At 39.7% G+C, this 19,085-nt stretch overlaps 1 protein-coding gene across 1 annotated transcript; it reads right to left on the reverse strand.

The window, feature by feature from the left end:
* Positions 1–4,141: 4,141 nt before the first annotated feature.
* LOC131675837 (putative nuclease HARBI1) lies at positions 4,142–5,001 on the reverse strand. Its single transcript, XM_058954977.1, has 3 exons — positions 4,888–5,001; positions 4,385–4,820; positions 4,142–4,330 (listed from the first exon to the last, which is right to left on the reverse strand). Exons 1-3 carry the CDS (start codon positions 4,998–5,000, stop codon positions 4,142–4,144), a joined length of 738 nt encoding a protein of 245 aa, XP_058810960.1. The 5' UTR covers position 5,001.
* Positions 5,002–19,085: the final 14,084 nt, after the last annotated feature.

A 19,085-nucleotide genomic window follows, 5' to 3' on the forward strand; every position in this document is an offset into this window, starting at 1 on the left:
GGGCCGAGTGTCATATCCCATTCGACTCAGTTCGTCGAGATCGGAAAAAGTCTGTATGTGTGTGTGTATGTATGTATGTGTGTGTGTATGTGTGTGTGTATGTGTGTGTGTGTGTATGTATGTGCGTATGTGTCAAATAATGTCACTCATTTTTCTCAGAGATGGCTTGACCGATTTGCCCAAACTTAGTCTCAAATGAAAGGTGCAACCTTCCCATCGGCTGCTATTGAATTTTGGATCGATCGGAATTCTGGTTCCGGAATTACGGGTTTCAGAGTGCGGCCACACAGAAATTTCTCATATAAACTATAGGAAAAATTAAAAACTGAATTTTTATTTTTGATGCTAAATGTGTTCAAGGTGCATGAAACGTCGAGATTTGATGTAAACTCGAAAACAAAATTTGACTACGATTCACTTTTTTGGATTTTGGCACATTTTTGCCTTTCTCATATAGAAAGGTTATGCAATCACTCTGAAAAACGTCAACCTAATCCCGGCCCGGAGGGCCGAGTGTCATATCCCATTCGACTCAGTTCGTCGAGATCGGAAAAAGTCTGTATGTGTGTGTGTATGTATGTGTGTGTGTGTGTGTATGTGTGTGTATGTGTGTGTATGTGTGTGTGTGTATGTATGTGCGTATGTGTCAAATAATGTCACTCATTTTTCTCAGAGATGGCTTGACCGATTTGCCCAAACTTAGTCTCAAATGAAAGGTGCAACCTTCCCATCGGCTGCTATTGAATTTTGGATCGATCGGAATTCTGGTTCCGGAATTACGGGTTTCAGAGTGCGGCCACACAGAAATTTCTCATATAAACTATAGGAAAAATTAAAAACTGAATTTTTATTTTTGATGCTAAATGTGTTCAAGGTGCATGAAACGTCGAGATTTGATGTAAACTCGAAAACAAAATTTGACTACGATTCACTTTTTTGGATTTTGGCACATTTTTGCCTTTCTCATATAGAAAGGTTATGCAATCACTCTGAAAAACGTCAACCTAATCCCGGCCAAATTTTTTTTTTCGACTCGTTTAGGGTTTCTGGATTTTAACAGGGGCGTAGTTGATGGTTTACGGAGAGAGGTTACACCCCCCCTCTACTGTTCGCGCCCCTCCTTTAAAAATCTCCTTAAATCACCCCTCAGACCACCACCCCATCCAGCCCTCATACCCCTCCCTTTCAACCCCATCATTTTTAAACCACCACTATATCACAAAGCATACCAGTTTAAGCTGGGAAGTCGTTCGTTCATGGGACTTTCGCCCTCCTCACATACCCACCCCCGCATGACAAAATGAGTTAGCAAGCAGATAACATTGATCTAATGCTGATTAGGCTAATGAAGTATGATATTTTTTTGTTTCAAGTGTTTCACCGTCGACACGTAGCTCATCAAGTTCGTGGCTGGCATGCCATTGTGTAAAGGTGCAAAGTGTACTAAGAATGTAATGGACATTTCCACAATTATGTTGAACATAAAAAGCCTCCGTGCCATAGTTTAGAGAAATGAGAAAGGCACAATTGCACCGCTAGGTGGATTAAAACAGGTTTTTTTTGAGCTGTTGGACTGGAATCGTAGTCACAGCAAACCTCTTTTAAAAAAAACTCGTTTTGCAGAAATTGCTGTAACTTGGACAATTATTAATATTTTTATGTTCTCAAGTGGATTTTGAAAATTGACCATTGTACGACGCTAGACGTATAACAAGTATTTTATAAAAATATGGTTACATCCCTTTACAAAAATTCAAACTTTTCCTTTTTTTCCTGCATCTCAACATATACAACCCCTTAAGACACTAGAGATAAGGAAACTGAGTGTCTGCGGATGTCCTCAAGGTGGAGCGTATCGCCACTTTTAAGGAACTTTGTCGCCGATGGCTTGTTGAGGAAACTTATTGAGCTTGGGTTTCGCAGATGATTATCATATAGTGTTCACCGGTATTTGTATTAACACACTTTTTGATATGATGCAACAAGCCTTGAGCAATGGTGTCATGTTGGACTATCACTTAATTCAAATTAAATATCAATGGTACTTTTCACGCAACGAAGGATTACAACCAGAGCTCGTCCGTCTTTAACTCTGAAGTCATTGTAGCAGATCAAGGGCAATTATTGACTCAAAACTTAACTGGACAGCTCACATCGATTTTAGAATCAAGTAAGCTTGCATGGCCTTCGGCCAATGTAGACGGGCTTTCGGCAAATCTTGGGGACTCAAACCCAAGTATATTCAGTGGATGTACACAACAATTGTTATACCAATACTGGTATAGGGGTGTCTTGTTTGGTGGCAGAAGGGAGAAGTTCAATTGACAGTTCAATCAAAGATTTGTGGTTCTCCATACATAGATAAACCTATGTATAGAGAGCTGAAACTCAAGGATATGGTATTGTTCCTAACCCAGTGTGGTATTGAGCTATAGTTTAAGCCGTATTTGAATGACAATGTCTCTTCGGGGGTGTTGTCGTTCTGTTAACTCAATATGCCCTCGGGGGTGTTGATATTCCGCCCACTGTTTACATAAAAATTTTAAATCCCTGCGGGGGTTGGAAGTTTTATTCCTACTATTGTAGCAACTGCAGATCGTTCAGCACCTTTCCGGGGGTGCAGAATGCTCCGTTTTAATTGTTCTGTGTCGCTATTTTCCTTACCCCTTACCTTACCTTCCCCAATCCTTCCCATCAGGGAAATGATGAAAGGACAAATCATGACAAATCTCCGATCAACATGGGGAACGTGCCATTTGAGCCAGTTGCTACTGATTCCTTGTAATCACACAATGTAAACCATTAACCCATTATGTCCTAGCGTATGAAATTTCATACGCAAAAACAACACATTTCAGGATCATACTTGTTATACAATACAGGCTTTTTAAAACTTCTGGTCTTCTGTGAACGTCAATTAATACTCTATAGTTTAAATTGTGTATGCTCAATAATCTTTTTTTATAAAATTCCATTGTGTTTTCTAATGACAAAGTTGGACTAAATTCAAACCAAAATGTGAACAATACATATTATTAATTTTCTCTTCTAAATCACTAATTCTTGTTTCGGATTGTAAACGAATGGCCATGAGAGGTGTGAAAGATGTGGCTCAGTGCGAAAAAATGGAAGAAATTGGTGAAACAATTGCGAAAATTTTGCTGGTAGTGCAACGTATGAAATTTCATACGCTAGGCTGAACCGATATCTTTTTTCCTAAGGCAAAATAATATCCTCTTTAGGACCAGGAGGGGATTCACAACTTTCTCGCTGATTTTAACGTTGAGTCAGTGCATTCAAGGCTAACAAATGCTTAATACGTAGCAAATCATACCTGGTTCTACCCAGAATATTTTTTATATAAATTCTCGTTGGAAAATGTTCTTTTTCTTAAAATAATTACAAAGTTTGAGGGAAAGATGGTTTGGTGAAACGAACCAATCATGTGACGAAACGGCACGAGAGAGGAGAGAAGTATTAAAATCATTCAAAAAAGCTGCTAAATGAATGATCTCGCAAGGTTGAAGATATTATTCGATTTTATGCTGAATATAAAGAATTTAGCCGAATTTTTCATTTAATGATTTTTTGATACCCTATCAGCCCAGCGTATGAAATTTCATACGATAGTTTTTTTCGCAACAAAACGTTCCAAAGTGGATATTTTATTTTTCCCATACTTAATTCGGCATAATATGAGGGCCCACGAAGTATTTTATAAATTGCCAAAAGCTTTAACATAGCTGGGTTATAATGGGTTAAATACATCCACTAATATTTCCTTGACCTGATATAACGTAAATACGCTAACAGGCTATTGTCACAAATAAGCATACAAATACAACTAGTATGTGAATTTCATGGGTACATCTAGATTTAGTGTCTCCTGCCCAATTATACCCATTTCGGAATCGGTTGTTGCATTCGAGGTTCCATACTGACTCTATTCAGGATTGGACTTACCGGGTGGTTTGTCATCTACTGGGAAATGGAAGCAGTGGATCAATTCCTAACTCAGATACATAGATGGGCCCAAATGGTAACCAGAGAGTTACTCGAAATTGAATTCTGATTTTTATTTCTCCCACATACTCAAGTACGATCGTTTTACTCAACTTTATATATAATAGAACAACAAGGTTTATTTCATAAAAATTACTGATAACAACCAAACTCCAAACATATATTGTGCAGCGCACAACAGACATTTATAATTTGCGCAGCGCTCAAAATAGGCTCGAGCTGGGCTTACTCGCCATATGTGAGAGTCGTGGTTAGATCCCTGGAAGCTCGGATCGACAAAACGAATCCTTTGTTGATCATCACATACCTGTTCAAAAGGAAATATTTTCAAAAGTGTGTTGTATATAGGAGCGCAACTTACAACAAGAACATTAAGGCTGTAGAAACCTTTCCGGTTATAAAACAAATTGCGATCTTGCGCAGGCGGAATGATTCGAATATGTGTCCCATCCACGCACATTATTACTCCTGGAATCCCTGATTTCCGATAAAAATTCAGTTTGGCACGACACTGTTCTTCTGGAGACATTTCCAGGGATATCCACTTTGGGCAAAGTTTTCGTTCCAATATTTCGAGCATATCAGCCAGTACTTTTGAAAATGTTGGTTGAGCAATCGAAACATGAAAATCTCGTCCCGCTCCATGCTGATAATTTCCTTCAGCAAAAAATCTCAAACACGCTGCCAACTTCTCCTTTGCGGATAGACTGCTTTTTCTAGCATAAGTAAATTCGTCTTGAATTTCAGTCAAAACGTACCGGAAAGCTTCCTTATTCAATCGAAAACTTTTTATGAATCTGTATAAAGGAAATCCGTAGACAAAATATATCAAAATACTTAGTTGAGAAATAAATGGATACTTACGCATCATCTGAAAGTTCCATCGGATCGGATGATAAACGGAGGTTTCTCCGGTGTTGGCGAAGTAAACCGATTTCTTCTTGCGCTGCCAAAATCGGTATCAATAACGAATCCATCAAGAATATCGATAGTTTTTCTCCTGATTCTCTATTTTTAATGCAAAACAATAATTTGGCACTGTTGCGGTTGGTTTATTTACGAAACGAAATGAGAACCTGTTGACATTTCCAAACGTGTTCGAAATCTGCAGTGCTCCCGAAAATGAATCGATCGAAACATGCTAAACGAACGGAATGGAGAGTACCACTTTCGAAGTCGAACGAAATATTAGTTTCGAACGAAACACGGATCCGTCGGAATAGAGAATCGGGCTGATTACCTAGCTAGGTGAGTGAGGTGGCGGTAACCGCAAATGGTACGAAAAATGAACAACATTTTCTTCTTTCGACGATTACATCATTTGGTACGTTTTGGTATGTCTATGAATACAATGTGGCACTTTATGCTGGCAGCCCACTATTTAAAGTGTTCTCTAATGAGTATCACTTCAAATCGGTTTCTTTTGGATGGTATTGTACTGCTGAAAAACTATGCAACTATGTAGATATGATCACCTATGAACTGCAGACTTTAAGGTACTGGGGAAGCACATGTCGTTTGGTTTGAGTCGGGTGGTGTCGATATTTTATGTTGATCAATGGATGACCTTAGATTGAATGGGATCTTTATAGTGTTGAGGTGCGAACGCGTAGCTTTCGAATTGGTGTTTTTTTATGTAGATTGAAGCTGGTCTTATGGCCTTTGACTGGGGTAGTCCAGCTTAATTTGGTGAACGGTATTGCTTTGCTGTATTCTTATGTACGTATTTTGTAATCTTCAAAAAATTGTCAATTGATCCGCTTAGGACCGGGAAAACGTGAGGATCAGTATTTGAAATTTGTGGTGATGGCAATGGTTGAAGTAAATGAAGATTTTCTACAGTATTGGACAGTCTAGGGAACATTGCATTTCTCAATCTTTGTCGCAATCTACCTCCGACTATATATAGTGGTGCCTGCTTATGGGGGAGCCTGATGGTATTCCGTACAATATGGAACATGTTTTTTGTTAAGTCTATTTGGTAAGGCACAGTATCATTAAAGCTTGAAGGTACCAATTTTTACATTTTTCGTTTCATCCTTAAAACTAGAGGTCTACAATATGAAATAATTTGAAAACTACAATTGGAATCCTTTTTAATCCAGTTAGTGGTGTAATTGTGCCTTTCTTATTTATCCAAACTATGATTCTATGACTCGTTATGTTCAATATAATTGTGAAAGAGTGTGGAATCTTATTAATGCACACGTCATCTACATATAAGCACTAGGCAGCCACGAACCTGATGAGCTACGTGTTGACGCTGAAATATTTAGAACATAAAAATATACCCCCTGCCTTCTTTGGTATGCGAGATGGATATAATGATTGAGGGTGTGAGGAAGTAGGTGGAGAATAATCTGAGGAAAGCGCTATCGGGGTGGTGGAGGTGTACCCTTGATCACTTACTACGCTCTGGTGCGAGTCGGCACCACACATGCAGTACAGAGACCTCCGAGAATGAGAAAAAAGAGAGAGGGCTTTAGATATTTATTGTTTTTATAAAGAGATAGATGAGCGACACATAGGGGAGATCGTGGCTTGCCATAACATCCCGAACCGGAACCGTAGACTGTGTTCTCGGGTCCAAAGGGAATCCTTTAGTCAAAACCTGGTAGAGTTATTCTCGGTGCACTCCCACACAATATGTTCGATATCGTGAGAGCCGTCGTCACATTATTCCCCAATCACGACTCCATACCCTCGAGCCCCAAAGCAAGGTAATCTGGAAAGATATTTAAGATAAAGTACTTAGTAGTTGCCGTTTCCCCAAAAAACACGATGTGTGCTTCCCATGTTTAAGCGAACGAATAGCCTCCATGCAGCCGAGGTTATCCGAAATAACGAAGTTATGGTATGCGGGTGTCAATGACCCCGAGGGTATACGGAATAGCACCAAGTTGCCAAGTAGGTGTTGCTGAAAACAGTACAGGCAGAAGAAGTGGGTTCGGTTGGAGTCGTAACATAAACGGTTAATATTCTGCGCCATGTAGTTAAAGTCCAAGAATAGTGGAAGAACGCCGGACAGAACTTCGAGACTCATCGTATGGGCGATATGCAAACAATATGTTACTCCCTACCCTAGGTAGACGAGTTTGACGGTATTGCAAATATCATCAAGCATATGTGTGCATAAGTTTTAACAGTTTTTTTTTTCTGACAGACAACTGCTTTAAGATGGTTATTGCATTACGCCTCGATAGTGGTGCATCGAGGAGACCAAAAGGGTTCATAGGCCTTTTTAAGTTATATGTTTTTTCATACTCTGCGCCAGCCCAAACTAAAGTCAACCAACAACCTGTGCAGACTGACGTAGCCGACTGGCGGCTCGCCGTGGATTGACTTTTCCTGTGGGTTGTGTTTGCAAACATTGTTTTAAAGCTTAAGGGCAGTGTTTGTGGGCACGGCTCGCAGTGGGGGTCATTGTGTGTCGATTTCTTCATCATGCACAAGCCAATTAATTACTTAAATAAATGTATAAGTTGAAACCTATTAGTAAGTTTTTAGTATTAGCGTACAATTGTTATGTGCTAGTCGTATGTCTATTTGAGTGGGACATGGTTATATGAAAAAAAAAATAAAATTTGGCTCCGAGTAACTTTTTGGGTCCCATTTAGCACCCAGAACAACTCTGCAAATTTTTAGCTCGATCGGTGATACTATATTTTTGCGCCCACGGTTTAAAGTTTACATGGGATTTCGCATGGGAAAATTGCCTTTTGCAAATTAATTCTTGCAAGAGTCGCCCGTTATCTCCTAAAAATAAACAGATGTCTGATTTTTATAGGAAATTTGTCAAGGAAACAAAGCCTAGAAGACTGTAAAACGATCTGATGCTTGTGGAAAAAGTTATTAAGCAAAAACCGATTGATGCCCTGAAGATTGATGAAAATTTCACTTTTCATAGCATCACTGCTTCTGACGGTTTTATTATATACAAAAATTTTAACTTTCTCTTATTATGTACAAAAGAAGTCTCAATTTATCCCTAAAAAAGTAGCCAAATAGTATAGATAAACGATTTAGATACTAGGAGGATTAAAACAAAATTGCGTATAATTGGACAACCAACAGCAGTGGTGCTAGAAAAAAATGAATATTTTATCAATCGTCAGAGGATCGGTTTCTTCTTAATAACTTTTTTCTCAAGCATCAGATCGTTTCCTGGTTTTCGAGACTTTTTCTTTGTTAAATTTCCTATACAAGCCGCATAACGATTAATTTTTAGGAAGTAATGGGCGACTCCTGGAGGAATTATTTTGTAAAAGTTAACTTTTCCATGCAAAATCCCATATAAACTTTAAACAGTGGGCGCAAAAATATAGTTTCACCGATCGAGTTAAGAATTTGCATAGTTGTTCTAGGACCCAAATGGTACCTAAAAAGTTGCTCGGAGCTGGAATCTATTTTTTGTCCCACCCTAATGTCTATCTGTGCATGTCTTCGTCTGAGTATTTGTGACAGCTTGATCAGAAATGGCGTATATGATAAAATAGTGGCCAAACGCCGAACTGGCGTATATGATAGAATAGTGGGTAGATCTGGTGTTCAATTTGTGCATTCTATTCTATTCATTTGGAAAGATCGTATTGGATAAATAAGGGTACAATTAATTTACCGACGCTCGTCAATCATCCATTTCCGGTCAGTATAGCATGATGAAATCCTAACAGAATGTAATTGTCGTTAATGGTAAATAAACATCATTTGGGGCATTTAGACGAGTTAACCCATTCATGCCTATGTTGTTTGTGGACAACAACGTTTTTAAACAGTTGTAACTTTTGATTGAGGCAAGATTTGTTCACAAAAACAAATAAGGCTAATAAATGTGTCTTTCATTTGAGTATTAACAGTTACAAGGATCAGCTCCAGAACTAAAGTTATTGCAATTAGTCCGATTGGATTCCGATGGAGCAGTGCTACCAGGGACAGTTTACGTTGACGACGAAAAATAATTTTTCATATATCTTCGTTATGTTGCAATCAGGCATGGGAAAAATCATTTCACGAAACGATCAATTTGAAATCATCCACCAACATGCTCTTACCACAGAGAACAGACATATAAGCTAGAAAAAACTTTCCCGAAAAACCTGTGTAAACATTTAAATGAAAATACGTTGAAAATCACCATCGCATACAGGTTCGCATGCGTGAGTCACCATTGTATCCAAGTTTTCATACAAGTCCCGTATAGCGATTGCTAGCCTATCGAAGCGCCGACCAGTGGCAAGTTGCTACTTGCTGTTGTTATTTCAAAGCGACAGTTTAGTTTCTTACACAAGTTGAAAACTTTACTTGTATGTCAGTTCTCAGTGCTCTTACTGTGAAACCCGATCTCGGCAACCCTTCTTGTGCAGAGTTACGCGTTCATGTGAAAGCGAGAAGCAAAACTGAAAAAAAGTGTCAGCGCCCGGCTATGATTCATTCTCCATCGCATACGTAGTGTTTTGAATGAAAGCAGAAAGGATCGCAAATGAATGCATTCTTTCATTCACAAAGATTCATTTCAAAACATTCACCGGATCGTTCTAATAAAAAAAAACTTGTCGTTCTTGTTTATAGACCTATGAAATTTTCACTTGGTGATCTCTTATTGTTGAGAAAGTAGTTTGCAATGTGCTGGTGAAAAAAATAACTTCTTAAAACGATTCCGTGCATATCACAATATCAATTTCAAGTGGATTGTAGTGCAATCTACTTCTCAACATTGATTATAGTGTACATTTGCACTATAAAGTTGACCTAACCCAACCAGAGAATACAATGTCACATTCATTTGTGAACTAAAAGTTGATTCACTTGTGAATGTTTACAGTACAATCTTCCGATTCAATCTGCGTATGAAGAACACGATCTTCTTCATTCAACATAGTACGTGTCATTCTTTTACCTGGCTCACATCTTCGGAAGTTCATCTCTACCTACGTTCAGATGTGTTCTTTTGGAGAGTTTTAGTCGGATCGTGAATGAACGACTGGCTGCTGTCAAAGCAATGAACGGATTCGCCAAGAATCATGCGAATGAATGATAATTTCCATCCCTGGTTGCAATATTATTCAAAACTGATAAAACTTATCAATTTATACTGTCTTCGGCTACGTTTTCCACAAAAGTGGACTTTTGTAAATATTCTAGGAGAATTGTATTGAGCATTGGAAGGCAAAAATTGAGCAGCTTCCAGCACTGCGAGGGAAGTACCTATCTTTATGAAAAAAGACTTTTCGTGTTTCTTGACCCCACCATTTTTAAGAAAAAATAGTTTTGACACCCTACATGCACTAGAAAAAAAGTTGGGTGTGAATCGGTTAAAGTAATTTGATTGCATGTTACATGTGTTCATTTCTTCTACTCGATTGGTCTATTTTTATTGTACTTTTATTAGGTTGCCTTTCCACTACTGATGTATACCAAAAATAATATCGTTTGATTTATACACTTCTAATTAATCACTTTTCATCCTTTTTCCTTTGTTCGGCAAAGTATAATTCCTTTTGTTACTATATCATAAATTAGGCACATACTAACACTCACTAACACAATTAATTGCATATTCTATCATATAATCTCATCAACTCTCACATTCCAAACGTACAGAAGGCTCATGGCCTTCGCGGTAACACAAACGAACATGCAATAGCAATCATCTGCACATACTTACGCCCCCGATCTCGCCAACATTAAAACACCCCGGTAATTAAGTGAACTTTATAGCACATAAAAATTTACAAATGCATTAACCGACCGCTCGCGCGATCATTAATTATTCGCGTCTACCCTCGGTTATAGCAGCCTAGACTCATGCCTTCAATCGGACCAATAAAAAATGACGCTCATATTCACTAGACAACACGTACCATGGCGGCATGACCGGGAACTCTAGTGATATGGGGAAACTGATTCTTGTAGCTTCTCTACCATACACTAAAAATTAAGCATCAGATTCACGGTGCGCGCGCGATCGTTCAAGAATACATGCGAATGGCCACAGGATTATAAAATCGAATTTATGCACACGAAGTTACATACACGCTAGCGTAAGCGACAAACATATTAACTTCAAACGCTCGACCCTTTCGCGATCACACTATTACCACAGACTAACAGACATAACACTCGAAAACAATGCTTCGCCCGCTTTAACGGTCATTTTAAATATATTTGTAGTTGGGACTGTGCCCACATTTGAAATTATGGCGCCACTGACCTATGAACAAGCAGATGGGGGATAGACCACTAGTGAAAAATTGTTCCCAAACCTGAGGGGTAACCCATCAGCAAATGAGTGTTTGGGACTGTGCATAAAAGGTGGAGCTAGTGTTCTGGGAAAATTGCCGGATCGATGTTTTTATGGGAATTCCCTCATAGTGTTATGTCTGTTAGTCTGTGCTATTACCCCAACCCAGATAGATATGCACTCTGGACTCGAACGCTAAAACTCATACCTTCCGCGCACACACCACCACAGGAGTCACAATTAGACTCATACATACAAAGTCACACGCGTTGCCTGTGTTCAAGGCACCATAGCTTCGTCCGTCAGGTCAAGGATGTATGAAACCCACTAGCCACCACCCTCGGCCTAAGATAAAAAGATAAAAAAGCAAGACGCCGCTATATGTTACTGTGATGACCCCAGCGATAGTTTGACCCAAATAGGCTTTTGTTTTCATTAAATCCAAAGCGATGCTTCTTAAAGCCATAATTTTAACTTACCTTTTGAGAATTAATAGCCCAAATAGACAAATTGTTCAAGGACCCACCAGGTCCCATAACAGAACCCACACCGCATCGTCTGCAAGTTGCCTTAACGTGCAGGATTGATTTCATCCAGGATTCCAAACCGGCTCCGGAATGGGTTTGACTGGGTACCATCTGTTGTAGCAGCAGCATTCTCCATAGTCCTTACACAACTTGATGAAGCATTACTCACTGGTCATAATCAGCATGTCGTTGTATGATGGGTCTAGAGGGAATTGGGTGGTCGGCAAGAATTTTCGCGTATACGTGCCACGAAAGTATTCGAGAACCGCTTTCTAATAACAACATCGTATAAGTCAACTGCAATGCATGCCGTTGTAGTGCAGGGCAGCCCCAATAAATGGGAGAAAGAGTAGTTCAATGTTCACGGGATGATATATTGCTACTCCATTCATTCTTTCAAAAACCGACAACAGTTTAGAGCACGGAGGTGGAGAAAATGCAATAGAGCATCGGATCTCCTAAGTGCGTGACCTATAACACGACACTGCTCGCCTCCGTAAGCATCCAACATACAATTTCGGATCCAAATCAGATCGCTGCTTCATATTCCCCAGGGTCCCCGCATAACTTGGAACGCGTGAGTCCTGTGCACCTATCCCTATCATCCTCGGCGGAAAAAGACAGGATGGTTTTACTATGCCGCTCATATTGTCGCAGTAATGCAAATGCAGACAGAATGAAAACCATACTAGTGGTACACTGCCCATAATCACATGTCACTCCCAGGAGATGGATTTTCTATAAAGTAGAATTAACCCCCAATGAACAAAAAATTTAAGAAAAAACAAATCCGGATATTTCATACTCCACCGAGGAAACTACAGAACAACTACAAACTGCTACTAAACATATTCCTAGAACCAGCGGGAAATCTCACGCAAGAGCGGTTCACTTGTGGTACCATGAACTGGCAGCAGTATTGAAGGCCCACCAAAGCGATCTTCGAACACTGAAATGCAGAAAGGCATTCGAAAGAAATCAGATAAATTCTAGATGACATCAGTCCCAAATCTAACTTCTCTAACAATCGACATACCAACAAATTACATTTTCCTTAAATATCCGCAGATCAGTTGCTTACTCCTTCCTTCGTCAATCATAAAGAGCTGAAATGATCGCAAATATGTTTTACTCTAGATCCCATTCAGACGTACAACAGGGTTAGCGATAGCACTAAGCTCGTCTCAAGGCAAGTAAACTGGGTCGGACGAAAGTGGTTACTCTCCAACTGAAACTCGAAATCCAAAAGACAATCAACACTCGCGAACATTTACCAGATTCTTTAGCAGTATCCATTATTGGATCGAACTGCCATGTCAATAAATAGATGGTATTTTTGCACCATCATACCATGGTCAATGAGGCAATGAAACAGCAAACTTGCTATCCATCACATCCTGTTGAGCCGCGTGTATAGAGGCTAGCGTGCTTCCATTCAAATGAAAAGAATTCTTAAGAACCACCGATTAAATTGTGCGCTTCCACCGAGCAAAAAAGCTGCAAGAGGGATTTAACAGAACCCCAATACCGGAAATACACGCGCGCATAGAATTAGACATCGACCAAGACATGAATAAACTTAAATTCGCACGTCTTCAAACTCGAAACGATTTCCAGTGTTTCGTATTTCAATCAAAAAATATACTGCGATTGTTACAAACAGAAATAAAACCTGGGAGTGGGCTGGGAACCAGACTTACTCTCAGCAATTCTTTGGTCTGCTGTTTTCTCGGCGGAAACAGCAGCTATCGTCACCGCCATTGAGAGTAAGGACATCCCGGTAATAATCGACTGATTCTGAATCTGTTACCATCGCTCTGAAGTTAGAAAAGGTAAAGAATTACTTCGTGCAAACCATTGAAGAAACAATCAACAGCCCCATAATATGCGGGGTTCTGGGAAATTAGAGCATCGTTAGGCAGATGTTCCAGGACTTTGAGCTGCAATCCGGTTCAGGTAACTGACATAATCCGCCTCCAATCTGGAATAGTTGACACTTTCGCAATGAATTGGAGGAGTTTAGAGGTTTAATATTCTTGTTCGTAGATGCAACACTATTTGTTGGATTTGTGGATGAACCATTACAATACAAAAATACACTTATCTCACGGGCCATCCATGTCACCTGCTATAGGGGTACGGGATATAGTATGAGGTCCAACAGCAAAGGTCACCGGACCGGTTTAGGTTGGAAAAACCCCGGAATGAACTCAACTCCACAACTATAAATAAGAATAGGCCGGAAATAACACCTCACCACCGACCTTAACCTAACCAACTTTGCAAACCCTATCCGAGGTCCGGAAACTTCCCAACTGCACCACCAAAATTAGAAATATTTAATATATAATAAAAATTCAGAACCTAACCTCTTACATGAAAACAAAAACACTATACTGAGCTGAGACTGACAGACAACCTTTTTGTTGCCAACTTTCCAGTAAACTGCACGAAACATCAACAGGGCTGCCAAGATTTAAGGATACGTTATGCGTTACATGCTTGCATTTAACCAATTATTGCTTAAAATTAAAAATGAACTTTTTCAATAGTTTGCGCCATAAATATCTAGAAATGTTATATAAATCTTATTTAAATATATCCTGCTAACGATTCCATTAAAAACCCGGTTCGAAAATGGTCATTTTACATGAAAACTCAATACGTGCATTTTATGCATGCTTTACGTAAACGCGCCCTAAGTAATATTCTTTTTATGCAGTTTGGTAGAACACAATAAATAACTTTCTTAATAACATTGTAAAATACTAATATGGACATGATAAGTGAAGTCTACAGTGAATAACAAAATACATTTGTTAAATAAAATCGCAATACTTGTTCTGCTTGTTTGCATTGTATGACGTCATGCTCGTTTGGCTCCGGATTTTGACAATTTGTTTGGCTCGATAAAAGCACAGTTTATAAAGAACAGCAGAGTTTTTAATAGTAGAGTTGCGTAAAGAGGATTGGCAACATTGGAACAATCATTGATCTTTTTTAAATTTTGGCAACGTTTTATTTTTAGTTAAATTTCAAATGACTTCACCCGAACGCTTCAGTTAGAAGTTAACTTTGCGCATTTAAAAATTTAAAATAAAGTGTTTAGTTTTATTTTGTAAAAATCAGTACGATAAATAACATCGTATAAAGAATTTAAGCTTTTTCCGGTTCTCAACTGATCCGCAACTAAGTACGAAATGCATTGATTTTTGCCGCTTGCCGTCTGATTAAGGTGTGAAAGAAAACAGTCGAATTTGCAGCGTAAGATAAATTTGAATAAGTACATATGTATAAGTGGAACGCATATTTATCAAAATTTTAGCTGCACTTTAACTATGAGAAATACCTTCATATTTCCACTATCGGTGAAAGATTATTAACACCACCCAGAGCTGTTTCGGTGTTTGAAATAGTGCCAAATTTGAATATCAGTGAACATATATTTTTTTAAATAATTATGTCAATAAGCAAAATATTCCTGGTTTTAAATAATGTTAATATTACATCATTGATTTTTTTCTCATAATTATAATCACATAATAACGATACTCCCCACGCATACGAGCATTGTTATTCTTCGTGTCCGATAGGTAGACGTTTTGAGTGTTCAATAGGTAGATTTGCTTCAGTCTTTGCGCAACTGTTCTTTATAAACTGTGAAGAACAGTTGCGCAAAGACTGAAGCAAATCTACCTATTGAACACTCAAAACGTCTACCTATCGGACACGAAGAATAACAATGCTCGAATGCGTGGGGAGTATCGTTATTATGTGATTATAATTATGAGAAAAAATTCAATGATGTAATATCTAGGGACAGATCACTTGTGATGCATTTTTAAAAATCAGCGAAATTAAATGCATTTATTTCTATCAAAATAGAAATTCAAAATGTATTTTGCGTTGCGTGCAATGTTGTTTGCGTTGCGTGTAAGACGTCAAAACCCTACAGAAAAACTAGCCCTACATTTAACAAAACGTCGAACAAAGGGGATCAGCGTAGGACGTTTGTTAAACAAACTTTTTTGCGAGTAATATACCAGCGAAGCAGTGGCGTAGTAAGAAAATTTTTCGGGGGGGGATATGAAATTTTTTTTGTATATATATGAAAAAATGTTCAAAAACATTCTGAGCAGGAAAAAATGTTCAAAAACCAACAACTCAGGGAACAGGTTTGGGTAGTCAAGGTAGGAAAACTAGCTGTTGGTAGAGAATAAATGCTCTTCCCCTACGAGGACAATCTGGGCGGCAAACTTCAGACTGTCTAATTTACTGAGCCCTTCAGTTCCCTTGTGCCATTCAGTACCACTTCCTCGTTGATCTTCCGACTGGTTAGCGAACTACTCGGTCTAGTCCCCGACGATAGATCTAGCCTACACCGACGAAAAGTTCCCCGGCGAGAGAAGTTCGAGCCAACCAACCAGGTGCTACGGTCAGTTCGGCGATTCCGGTAGAGTGGGGCATCCGGTTTGCTGGTGGTGTATCGTCGCGGTCTACGCGCTCTCGTTCCCGGCGGTGAATCTGACTGTAAGCTAAAGGAGAGGTCCCAGACGAAAGAAGTTCTCCCGATACCGATTCTTATTTGGTTTCAGTACTACAACTTCTTGAGCCCTTTGGCTCCGTAACCGGTGCTATTTAGCACCGCAACTCCTTTAAGCCATTTAGTTCTCTTCTTGGGCCATTTAGCACTACTTCCTTGATGGTCCATTCAGTCCTCGACTTGTTCGCAAACAACTCGGTCTAGTCCCCGACGATGGACCTGGCCTACTCCGAGAGAGAATTCCCCGGCGAGAGAAGTTCTCCCGAGATCGAGCCAATCAGCTAGGTGCCGAGTTCAGTTCGGCGATTCTGGTGAAGCTGGGTATCCGGTGCACTGGTGCGCCGATGATCCGCGACTAGTGGTGTCTCATTGATGTCTAATCCGTCTAGTCCCCAGCGGTGAATCTAGCTTACGCTAACGGAAAGTTCCCTGGCGAAAAAAGTTTTCCAAATATCGATTCTGGGGAGCCGTGGTCGGTCTGGCGAATTCGCATGGAGCGTGACGTCCGGTTCGCTGGCGTTTCGACGACTCATACTCGCTGCTCTGTTGCGGTCTACTCGACTAGTCCTCGGCGGTGGATCTAGCTTATACCTGCGGAGAGTTCCCTGGCGGTGATTGCTCTCCCGAAATCGTTGTTCGATGTCTATTCCGCTGTAAGACGGTCATGCCATCATCGGTTCTCAACCTTTTTCGTACCACGGACCCCTTAGATATCACACTGGGTTGCTGCGGACCCCCACAGATAAACATCAATTTTGTATGCTATCAATATGTTATTTTCAATTTGTTAGGAAACAAGATTTGAAATTTCAATATGCACTCGGAAAATATATTTTTCTTCGCGGACTCCCAGCAATGACTTCGCGACCGCGGTTGAGAATCACTGATCTACATCATATCTCTGTTTACTGCGTTCCACGTCCCTACGTCGCTTGTAATTCTGTAGGCTACATTATCCGGGTTGATGTCCGGTCCTCCCGTTTTAAGTAGCTCCCTGCACGTCCCTTCAAACCTCGGACATTCAAAGACTCTGCTCGGACATTCAAAGACTTCAAACCTCGGACATTCAAAGACGCTCCAGGCACAGTGTTGACGTTGCGTACCCACACCGATGAATATACTCCTTAAGCAGCCGTGGCTCGGTAGAAGCTGTTTCAGGTTGAAGGTCATCTCTCCGTGCATTCTATTGACCCACGTCGACAGGTTTGGATGAGCCAGTAGGTCCATTTTCCTTTCTCCGTATTATCCCATTCCTGCTGCTACGTCATCATCGAATCGATTCTCATCATCTTCCTCACGTTTCTGACATTTCATTGATTGTAGCACTTGATATCCTCCGTCAGGGTAATGCAGATGGGGATCATCTCGGCATCACGGCATACTGCCTCCGGTACGCAATCGCAACTCGTACGACCAATAGTCGAGGCGTCCTGTTCAGCTTTTCACGGTTTCACTTGGTTTTCAGCGCCGCACCCCAAGCAGTATCGATGACTAAATACTAGATAAAGACCCGACATTTCGCATGTGTAATCAACGTGGTTGTTTAAGCTCAATCAGTTGTCGATTATCACTCCCAATTGCTTCAGTGCACGCTTCGATGCAATCACATGCCCTTTGATGGTGATCTGTATCCGCTGAACCCCTTTGCAGTTGCTGTCCAACAACAACGTCTTGTGGTGAGCTATTTGCAGCTTGACCCGTTCATCCAGCTCTCGATCGCATCTATTGTCTCCGTCACCGATACCTCCATTTCTTCAAGTGTCTCACCATTATTGACACATCGTCCACAAAACCAACGATTTTCACTTTCCTGGGCAGCCGCAGTGTTAAGACCCCACACTGATAGAACATATTCGTAAATCTCTCGGAATTAATTTCGTATAAACAACTTTCATAAAATATACGAATTTTTCGTACATATGATGAATCGTTCGTAGTTCTATCGAAACACTTTTGTTTTTTATTACGAGTTTTTCGTGAAAACCACGAAATGACTTTCGTTAGTTTATTACGAAACAGCTTCATTCAGCAAACGAGTCGTTCGCTGTTATATACGAATATCTTTATAATATTTACGAGCACCATTCGTCAAACCGTCCACGTCAAAAGAGCAATATGGAGCCATTGTTGCTATTCGTCAGATAATTGTTGTTGTCTGACTATTTAGTAGTCGTAGTCGTGTCCGCCGGTTGCAGGAAGATTTCCAGAACCTCTTTCGCTTCCAGTCTATTCAGAATCTGGAGCAGTACAGAATCAGTTGAGCCGTCGCGAACTGCTCATTGATTTTGTATGAATAATTTTGAGTTTTTCTCTGCCAGAGCGATATCGGTGTTGTCAAACATCGATCCTAAAAGATAAAATGCGACCAACAAATTCGTTTGTAATATACATAAACGTTTATTAAAATAAACGAAAATTTCGTTCATCAAGCGGCCATTTCTTCGTACCACAATAAAATCGATTTGGCAACATCGATTTTTTTAAATATAAAAACGATTTTGTCAAACATCGATCCCAAATGAACAATAAGAGGCTAATAAATACGAAAACTTCTAAGATAAACGAAAAAATTTCGTGCGACCAACGAAATCGTTCGTAATATACACAAACGTTCATTAAAATAAAAAAAAAACATTTCATTTCATTCACGAAAAATAATATCGTTATCAACGATATCATTCGTGCAGTGTACATTAAATGTGTAAAATTTACGAAAGCTTTCGCTCACCATACGGCCATTCTTGTTCATGAA

Source organism: Topomyia yanbarensis, chromosome 1 (assembly GCF_030247195.1).
Source record: "Topomyia yanbarensis strain Yona2022 chromosome 1, ASM3024719v1, whole genome shotgun sequence".
NCBI classification, from domain to species: Eukaryota; Metazoa; Arthropoda; class Insecta; order Diptera; family Culicidae; genus Topomyia; species Topomyia yanbarensis.

What these genes read in the sequence shown, in the direction of transcription:
- LOC131675837 (XM_058954977.1), bottom strand. Translation starts at nt 5,000, where the DNA reads ATGGATTCGTTATTGATACCGATTTTGGCAGCGCAAGAAGAAATCGGT. An exon ending in ATGGAACTTTCAGATGATGC is followed by an intron (nt 4,821 to 4,887) that starts GTAAGTATCCAT and finishes TCCTTTATACAG; the next exon opens with ATTCATAAAAAGTTTTCGAT. An exon ending in ACAGCCTTAATGTTCTTGTT is followed by an intron (nt 4,331 to 4,384) that starts GTAAGTTGCGCT and finishes CCTTTTGAACAG; the next exon opens with GTATGTGATGATCAACAAAG.